Genomic DNA, 10381 nt, shown 5'->3' on the forward strand with positions numbered 1-10381 from the left:
TGATGGCGGCATTCAAGAGAATCCGGAAGGTCTAAACCTTGTCTGTGGTATTCTGAGTAGGATTCAATGATTGAATGACTGTGACGAGCTTCAAACTCGCGATTGTGGGGCGTTAGTGACAGACGCAAAAGAATCACTGGATTCTATTCCGACATGATCGAGAACCGACAGCTGAATAGCCGTGCCGTGACAGGGTGCGTTGAACATTTTCACTGAGAGGATGGGAGGTAGCCACTGACAACGGTGAAACCCTACATACAGCTTGCCATGGAAAGGAGTAAGAAGGATTGGATGAAGACAGTAGGAAAGCAGAGAGACGGAAGGGACAAAGCATCTCCATACGCTTATCTGAAATTCTCACCAATGAATTACATAAGTATCTCTATCTTTATCTTTATGTTTTATTCATACATCATCCATAACCATTTGAGTTTGCCTGACTAAGATTTACAAGGTGACCATAGCTTGCTTCATACCAACAATCTCTGTAGGATCGACCCTTACTCGCGTAAGGTTTATTACTTGGACGACCCAATACACTTGCTGGTTAGTTGTGCAAAGTGTGATAAAGAGTTGAGATTACAATTGTGCGTACCATGTTGATGGCGCCATTGATGATCACAATTTCGTGCACCAAGTGCTCAGAAATCAAAAGGATTCGTTCTACACAACACCATGGAACCGGCAAATCTGGAATCCTTGGAGTTCAAGAATAAATTTGCCAAAACACATTCCCACTATGACCCTGCCAGATTCAACTCTTGCACTTCTTATGAATTCCACAAAGAAGTCATACAAAAGCATCATCTCTGTCTGACTTACCTTGTCAACCTTGAGACTCTTGCCAACAAGGGAATAAATGTCTCTCTTCTCTTCGAACTGCTTCAATGGACTCTTCTGCTTCACATCCAGAAGCCAGTTTATCCAGGTCTGGTCCGTGAGTTCTACGCCAACATGAGACTTATTGATGGCACCATCCATTCATATGTGAAAAGAGTTCACATCACTCTTGACACTGTCGCAATTGGAACTGCCTTGGGATACAAAGATGAAGGGTCGAGAGCATACATGACCGAAAGGTGGGACTCACAAGTCGGCGTCACCCATAAGGTTGTTCTTCAACACATATGTGAGCATCTCTCAGGCTTGAATGGAAATGTTCCTACCCACAAGGCTCTAGGTTCCACCAACTCATTGCTTCACAGGATCATCACCCACATCTTGACTCCTCAAAGCGGGTCTCACAATAGAGTAACATATTCTGACTCCCTCATCTTATTTGCACTTATTACATCTACTCCCATTTCTTTTGGTTATATTATGATCCGTATATGTGGGACTCGGTCAAGAGCACCAAAAAGGCAAAGCTGCCCTATGGTATGTTCTTAACCAGTATCTTTGAATTCTTTAAAGTTGACCTTTTGAATGAGACAGTAGAGAACAAAGTGTCAATGGTCAAAGGAGGTGGAGCAGTTAAAGGAACCAAAAGCAAGAAATTCATGGCTTCAGAAAGTGAGTTTGAGGATAGACCTGAATCCTCCAAGACCACCAAGTCTATCAAAGAAATTCTCACAGAATTTTCAAATATGTCAGAAGTCATGGTACAATCTCATAAGGCTGCACGTAAACTAGCATATGAATCTGAAAGAGCATGGATGAGATGCAAAGATAGAGTGGGTCTAATGCTGGAAAACTGGGAGAAAGATTTGGGAGTTGATAATGAAGAAGATGAAGGAGAATCTAATCTGCATTTATCTTATGATTAAATTTCTGTTTAATTTTAGGATATTGGCTTAATTAGGCTCAATCTGTTTCTCTGTTTTGTGTTAAGATACTGCTGTAACTCTAAGATACTCTGTGATACTCTGTTTTGTTTAGTTATATCTTGCATATCTTGTTTCCTATGACAAAATTTTGATTGCAGGTGCCCCTTTGATGACAAAAGGGGGAGAATAAGGTTAAAAAAAATTGAAACTGGAACAGGGGATTTGAAACTAGAACAGGGGATGAAATTTTGTGAAAATTCATGATCACCTCTGTTGATATTAAACAATGCTTTTGGTTTATGTTGATTGAGAATGCATTCGGTTTATCTTGATTGCTGCCATTACTTGATGTTTATCTTGGTAAAATGTGTTTACTACTTACCTTGGTAAAATTATTTATGTTGGATTTATTTTTGGCAGTTCTTAATGATGAAAGTTACTGTGTTTGGAAAGATTAAATCATGATTGAAAAATATTTTTCCTACCAAGATTGCTCTGATATATTGAAAAATATTTTTGAACAGCAAATTTTCTACCAAAAACAGATTTTGATTGATTATGGTGAGTTTGAGCAGAAAATTAAATTTGTGATAGCAAATAAGTTTCGTATATCATTCAAATCTGCTCATAAATCAAGCATTTAGCATCATGAAATGAATATGCTAAATAACATTGTTACTTGAAACTTGATTAAATTGTTACAGGTATAAAGCTTCCCTTGGTAAAAATGGCATATATTAAGGGGGAGCCATGTGACAATTTAAAAGGGGGAGAAATTCAAAATATTCAAAGGGAGTATTCTATACTCTAATCTTTAATTTCTTTCCATTTCAATTTTTAATAATGTTTGTCATCAAGGGGGAGATTGATGAGTTTGAAAAACTCTAAATTAATATTTGTGATGACTAAACATTATTAAAATAATTAATTACAAAATTATTAATTTGATTTTCACTTAACATATATTAATTAATAATTTTCTTGTAGGTTTTAATATTGGGCCGAAAACAAAATTCTGGTCCAAGCCCAATTACATTCAGCTTTGGTTTGATGCAAGAATATATGATGAGTGTGGCTGAATTGTTGTGATACTTATTGGGCCAGATTGAATGATTATCATAAGCCCAATTTCAAATCTTTGCTAATGTGACCAAATGCATGATCCGAAAATAATTCATTAGGAAAGCAAATGTTATCATTTGCTCTATGCCTTCCATCGGATCACATGGCTGAAATATTTTTGGGCCAGTTTTGATTATCATAGTTACAAGCCCAAACTAAAATAGCTTGAAGGCAAGCATGTTCGGACCGAAACCATGAAGCAAAGAAAACAAAGCTTCATTGCTTCCAACGGAATCCATTTTTAGTGGAATTCAAATTTCACTAAAGTGAATTGAATACATGCATGGGAACTATGAGAGAGAAATTGTGTTTGACATGATTGATTGCATTGAAGATGCACGCTACTCAGTATAGAGGAAAAGCAACACATTACAATTAATTTATTCTATTTCATTTAATTGCTTTCCTTTCAAACTCCATCTTCTCTCTCATTTCTCTCTTTCCTTCGGTCAATATCCAGGAAGCCATGGAAGCTACTTCAAGCTACCAAAAGGAAAGAAAAGCACGTCTCAAGACCATCATAATGATGGCAAGAAAACATAACAAAATAAAAGTATGTTGTGGCTGAGATTTTCACCAAAAGTGGTAAGATTTGGTGAGGTAATCTCGAGCTCTTCATACTCAGAAAGAAAGAAGGAGATTCGGCCAGCAAGGAAGAGATTCTTGGAGGCATGGCTTGTCTCTGATTCTGCTCAACCACCACAGGAAGTAGCTAGAGTGGCGAAGTGATGAAAGAGGCAGAGATTGGAGCAGATGAAGCCATCATCATCATGAAGCATCAAGGGCCATAAATCCATCTTGGAGGACAAGCCAAGGATGGAGCGCTCAGATTGATGAAGAGTGATGACCAAGAAAGAACTAGAGGTTTACCTCTTCTCTCTCTTTGGCCGAATCGGCTATGTGTGAAGGAAAAGAAGTTAAGCTTGGTTTTTATTTCAACTGTGAAGGCTTCTCCTCTCTATAAAAGGGGTGAACAGTCACGGTTTGATTCAAGGAGAAAGTGTGAGAGTGTAAGGCACAGAAGTCTCATAGCTACCTAAGCTTACAGATTTTCTTCTCCTTCAATGTATTCTATTTTATAATTTTTCTGTTTAATTTTGTCATGTCTTGAGTCTCATGCAAAAAGGCAAACAGTGAGGTTTGTATGAAAAAGTCATAGAGCGGAAAAAGGCAGAGTGCAAAATTAAAAGAAAAAGCCATAGATGTCCTTAGAGTTCCTTTGTTCATCTATGTTGTGTTTCATGATTCTGTGGGAATCCCCTTGTAAGTTGAGTTAGCACTTTACAGTTTGTAATCAGATTGATTATAGTGAAATTCCATCATAGCTGTGATGGAGACTGGATGTAGGCTGCATTGCACTTAGCAGCTGAACCAGGATATATCTGGGTGTAATCTTCTTTCTCTACTACTCCATTTCTGTTTCTACTGCACAGGAGCTAAAACCAAAAATATCTCGTGCCAAATGACGAGACAAAAATAAAAAGTCTCGTGGCTAGGGACGAGAAAAAAACAGAAAAGTCTCCTCCAAAACCAGAAAGTGTAATCAAGCAAAAAGGGGCTAAGATTCAACCCCCCTTCTCTTAGCCACTGAAACCATCAAATTGTATGAAAATTTGACAAAATATGTGTTTTTTCTACTAATTCATTTGTACAGGTGTTGCAAAAAAACTCTCTAGGAGGACGTTACAAATTACAGCTTCACTAGTACCATATGGAGAGGCTTAGTTCCTCCAAGAGTTGAACTATTTGCATGATTTGTTTTAGTAGGTAGGGCCAACACGAAAGAGAGACTAAGTAGGTTCGGAATAATATATGAGTTTTGTGTAAAAAGGATATAGAATTTGTACATCATTTGTTTTTCGCCTATGAGTTTACGTGGCAGGTGTGGTGCGCTTGGTTGACGTGTGCTGATAGAGCTTGAGCTATTTTGGAGACCGTTAAAGAGTTTTTTGATAATTGGACTGGAATACTTGGTTGTAAGTCTGAGCAAAAGAAATGGCTGATAGAATTCTTTGCAGTTACTTGGAATGTTTGGTTTGAATGGAATAAAAAAGTTTCAGAATTCAAAACCAGATGTTGAAGAAATTAAGAATATATCCTTTTTAAGTTACAGGGAATAGTATGGTGTTGATCCGTTTAATTGTTGATGACAATACTAAAAATGACAACAGATTATATCCTATTTAATTGTCTTTATTTTCTCGTGTTTTTTGAATATTCGTGGTTAGAAATGATTGATTTTTCTATTTTAAATGCATATAACGTGATTATTAGAGTAGTTGTTTTACACTATTATACAGTTTTTTTTATATAATAATGAAGTAAAAAAGGTACCCAAAGCTTTATGTACAAGGGGGAAATTTGATGTATAAAATATCAAACTACAATATTTAGAGTAGTTCTAACCGTTAGAAATGATATAAAACACTATATACGATAAATATATTGAAATTTTAACATACAAGAAATCCAATAGAACCTTCACCTTGATAGGGGAATTAGCATCTAATAAACTTTTCTCCTTTTAAAGAAAAAACATGCCACAATCAACTTTAGCAAATATTTAATATGATATTCGATCTACAGACAATGGGAGTGGTATGGAGATGATGATGATAGCAGAGGAGGAGAGAATGTTGTAAAAGGAGAAATATAAAATAAAAAGTATACAAATATCGTAGACGACTTTATAATGATTAAAACTGTGTCTATGAAAAACTTAAGAGTTGTTAAACACCCAAACAAAAGCTGCTTTTAAAGGAACTAATTGGTGAATGTGGCGAGAGTAATTAGAGAGAGAAAAATTAAGTCTCTCTTACGAGTATTTTGTTTGTTTGAGTGTAACTTTCACATACATAAAAAACGTTTTCCTTTTATAAGAATTTATAATTTCAGTTCCACTCTTTTCTCATCAAATTAGTACTTTGTTCCAGTACCATTTTACTCAGACCTAGAATCAGATCTATCTAACTCAAATGTCAAAGGGAAGAATCTAAATTCGTTTTTGTTTGTTATTCTTACATTATCTTCAAAATTGCTCGGCGAGAAGCTCTGGCTACAAGCAAGCCTTTTTCCTTCAAAATTGCTTCTTCATTAATGCTTGAGCTTCACGGAATTCACCAATTTGCTGTTCCTATACACAAGCTAGGCATGCTAAAATTAAGTGTTGAATCCTTGTCCCAGGTCTTATAGCGCGCTTGCAGTTTAAGCTACAGACCTCAAACTCGGTTGTACTGACAATCTCTCTGTTGAAAAGAAACAAGAAATGAAAGCAAATAAGATTTTAGCCATATGCCCATATCAAAATAAGATCAATCAATGTCAAAATGCTTCTCATAATAGCATTATGCATTGAAAGAAAGAAAGAAAGAAAAAACAACAATGTAACACACCTTTCTCAGTGATATCAACTAGCCTTACTCAAAATAATTTATTGCTAAAGAGAATAGAAGAAGATTCGACATACTTATCAGTTCATAAGTAACGATCATCGTTGTTCCATAAAGTGACATGTTTAGAAATCGAGGTCCAAACCCCCGGTAAAATCCCCACCAGCCATCTTCTTTAAGGAGAGTCTTTGTTGTCTTCAGTACTGATGGTCTTCCAGAACCGTAGTTGTCCATAACCTTTGTGCAAATCAGAAGATGCAAATCCAAAATATAACCATATCACAGTTCAAAACCCCAAAGAAAAAAATATCGAAACCTACACTTTGGAAGAGATACCAACTTCAAACCCAGAGAAGATTAAAGCTTCATTTACCTGAAGGCGTGTTTTTACTGTATCTATTGGAGTAGTGATAACCGACGAACACGCACCGGCCACCATCCCTGCTGTAGCTTGAACCGTCACCATTTGAAAATGTGAAGGTTTGTTCTCTGCATCATCTTTGAAGCCCAAACTCCTAAACCATTAAGCATGTCATAATCATAATAATAACCTATAGAATGAGCAACTCTTAAAATATTTACTAGTAGTAGATTGTTGTAAGTTAGAATGTACCTCCAAATTATGTGTTGCGCCGCGCCATATGAACCCCACCAAAGTGCAGATGCCGGTGACTGAGTTATGGCTGTTAATCCAAAGCCTCTATACAAGCCTCGGAAACCCTCGGCCTCAAAAACTTTACGTATAACATCAAATGGTCCTCGACAAGGAGCCGTTCCTGGAAGACCTTGTACCATTAACCTCTGGCAGATCTGATCAAACATCAAACAAATTTCTTCATATGATGCTTCACAAACAGTTATGAGAGCAGACAGAAGACTCATTAACCATTATAATTACCAAAACAGATTTATAGCTCTAACATTTGTAGGCAAATTATATAATTTTTTTTTTCGCTAAAGAATCCAGTAACAGAAAAGCTATGGTTTGAGAAGAAACATAAGAAAAATGCTTGGAAGAGATGGAAAAGCAGAGGAATAGAAGAAGAATCATTGATCAACTTCAGTCAACATTAGTAAAGATCATTGTCAGAAAGTGAGGGAAGTGACAAAAAAGCACAGCAAAAATTAAAAACTACTTTTCGTTCTCCAAGAAGAGTCACTATCTAAGCCTTGTATGAAATCCTCCTTTTGCATTCTACATCAACTTCCAAAACATCATGCTATTTCCATTTTCGGTAAAATGGAAAGGGAATACATAAAGAATAATGAAAAGATAACATGATAAATACAAAGAAAGCAAAAAGAAAGAAGGAAAAAAAAACTTATATTGAATATAGGTGTAAAATTATGTACCACATCCAAAGGCACGAAGTATACACAAGACACCAGATTGGAAAACATGCCGGCCACACCATTCGCAAGGCCGATTCTTGAAGCTTCTGGTATATCACTACCTTGTGTGTATTTCAACATAATGTCTTTCGACATCTCTAGAGACGTCAAAGCTAGGACCCTCCCAGGCATTGATCCAATAGCAGAAGTGCCAAAACCTCTAAAGATTCCGGGAACACCATCACTCCTTAGAATATGAGTGAACACCGACATTCCGCGCATTTGAGAGAGTCCAGAACCAGCTACTTGCATTCTTGTCTTAACCACTGCTGTTGGATGAAGCAAAGCTGATTGAGCAGTGAAGAGAATGGCACCAATTACATGGAACTTGGTCTTGTCCAGCCTAATTTGGAACCATTAAGATTATACACACAAAAAACAAAAACCCTAGTTCCATGCTTCCATTTTAAGTACATAAAATGTAAACAATTGCACCTAAAACACATGCCACTCACAATAATGAATCAATAATAATAGCTTTCTTTATGCTTTTTATTCACAAAAATTTATCTAAATATGCAGAATTTGGTTTTCTTTTTCTTTACAAGAGGGACATTGAAGCATTCTAGTAAACCCAGGAATATAAATCAGAGTATTTGTGTAACCTGCATTTTACTCAGAATATTAGAACAATAGCATGATCTTTTACTTCATTTTAGTCAAAACACTAAGGAGATAATCACAAAACAAGTTACATGAAGCGATGAACACACATTATACAAATAAACGTATGCATTATAAGGCTCTTAAAGGAACATGAGGATGAAAGTGAAAGGAAGAAGAAGAACCTGTGCCAGTTGATGTCAGTATCAGCGAGCGCCACCTGTGGTGTGGTTGAAGCCTCAGCAGCTTCCATTGCCATGGCAACAGAAGAACAAAACCTCTTCTATGAACAAAAAGATGAAACGTTTTTTGTGTTGGTGGTGATTCAGTTTCACTTCAAACAGAGGAAACAACACGAATGCAACTGCAAGTATATGCCACTCTACTATTGCTAACCGCTTTCATCGAATGTTCAAGTGAAGTCAGTCTTTTTCTTTTTTTGTATTGGAACATTCCAGTCCTTTTTTTTTTTGGGATTTTTTACTTAAATAAAATTTGAAAATTACAATGTCACTGTTAACTATTTAATTATTTATATTTGTATGGTAATTTAATGGTGACATGCAGTTCTTAATGTTAACCGTTAATAATGATTAGATAATAATTTAGTTAAAGTTTTTAAATTATTTAATAATTTTTTACTAATTTTACATGGAGACAATAATTATATGCAAGTTTTTACCTGATTTAGTTATGAAAAATTTTCTAGTGAGCTGTGTTCGTTTAAGTCAGTTTTGTTTTGTTTATTGTTGAATTTTGTTTGTTGTGTATTTTGCTTGGTTTCTTATTACTTGTATATAATAAAAATTACCAATAAGAATAAGGAAATTCTTTTTTAGGAAAAATAGATTAGATGAGGAATAAAAAATTTTACTAACTTTATGAAAAATATGTATATTATACACGATAAATTTTTTATTATAAAATAAACAATTTTTACTGTTCATTAAAAAATACAATATTCTATAAAATTACTATAACCATAATATTAATATTAAGAATAAGAGCAATAATAAAAATAAAAATAACATATATCTTAGAGAGCGAGAGGGAATTAACTAAAACTGTTAAAATAGGCCAACTCATTGAGTTAGTTCGTTTATCTATTTAAATGGATAAATTTTATCTCTAAACTAGTATATGTTTTTGTACCTTATATAGGATAATACATAAAATTATATTAAAAATTTTATTAAAAATTTAAATAATATATATAGTAATTATTACAAATATTTTATAAAGTTATAATTAAAATTAAATTCTCAAAAATTTTAATATTAAAATATTAAAAATAATTAGTATTTATCTTAATTAATTTGAGTTTGTTAAGTGATCGTCTCACTCGTCCACTTAAACAACTATTAGGAGTTAGAATCTCGCCTTGTGTATATAGCAATCAATAGGCTAGCGATAAACCTTTAATAAAAGGAGTATCAATACGTGGTTAGACTTGGCAGGAGTTTTCAAATACGCAGGTACTCGACCTGTCCATACCCGAATGAAAAGGATAATAACTTGACTCGAGTCGGGGTATATTTTGCTCAAGATAGGTACTGTCGGGTTTAGGGTGTACCCGCCCCGATTATATACATATAAACACTTTTTAGTAATTAGGATTTGCCTCACATCACACATGATTCATAACTTCAGTCTATACTCTATAGCCATGCAAGATAAACTCAATCATCCTCACAAAAAATCTTCTTCTTCTCGACTTCTTCACAAAAAAATCGCATAGCTCCTGTCATGTTGTTGCTGAGTCCATCGCCGCTTACCTATTCACAACTCCCATCTTCCTTCACAGTCAGAGACGGACTCACGTTTAATATAGAGGGGGCATTCGCCCCCACAAATTTAAAAAAAAATTAATACTTATATACATATATACCACTTATTATATTATATTTGTCTCAAAATAAAATATAAATAATTCTTTTGTGTTTTACGTTAGAAAAATATTTTGTTAAACTTAACACATAATAATAATTATATTGTTAAATTTAATTTAATATAAAAAACAAATAAATAAATTCAAAAAATAGTGAAAATAACTTTATTATATTAGCTAATTAATTAATAATTAAATTGAGACTTGATTTTCTAATTAAA

At 34.5% G+C, this 10381-nt stretch overlaps 1 protein-coding gene across 1 annotated transcript; it reads right to left on the bottom strand.

Moving 5' to 3' along the window:
* Positions 1-5740: 5740 nt before the first annotated feature.
* On the bottom strand, positions 5741-8637 carry LOC107483350 (uncharacterized). The gene is made up of 6 exons (XM_016103972.3): positions 8458-8637; positions 7631-8012; positions 6891-7087; positions 6651-6792; positions 6355-6514; positions 5741-6133 (listed from the first exon to the last, which is right to left on the bottom strand). Exons 1-6 carry the CDS (start codon positions 8529-8531, stop codon positions 6093-6095), a joined length of 996 nt encoding a protein of 331 aa, XP_015959458.1. The 5' UTR covers positions 8532-8637; the 3' UTR covers positions 5741-6092.
* Positions 8638-10381: the final 1744 nt, after the last annotated feature.

The sequence above is a fragment of the Arachis duranensis genome, chromosome 4, assembly GCF_000817695.3.
Source record: "Arachis duranensis cultivar V14167 chromosome 4, aradu.V14167.gnm2.J7QH, whole genome shotgun sequence".
NCBI lineage: Eukaryota > Viridiplantae > Streptophyta > Magnoliopsida > Fabales > Fabaceae > Arachis > Arachis duranensis.

Excerpts from the sequence above, each read along its gene's own strand:
- LOC107483350 (XM_016103972.3), bottom strand. The coding sequence starts at position 8,531 with ATGGCAATGGAAGCTGCTGAGGCTTCAACCACACCACAGGTGGCGCTC. Across the intron at positions 8,013-8,457 it reads ACTGACATCAACTGGCACAG|GCTGGACAAGACCAAGTTCC; the intron begins GTTCTTCTTCTT and ends GTTCCAAATTAG. Across the intron at positions 7,088-7,630 it reads ACTTCGTGCCTTTGGATGTG|ATCTGCCAGAGGTTAATGGT; the intron begins GTACATAATTTT and ends ATGTTTGATCAG.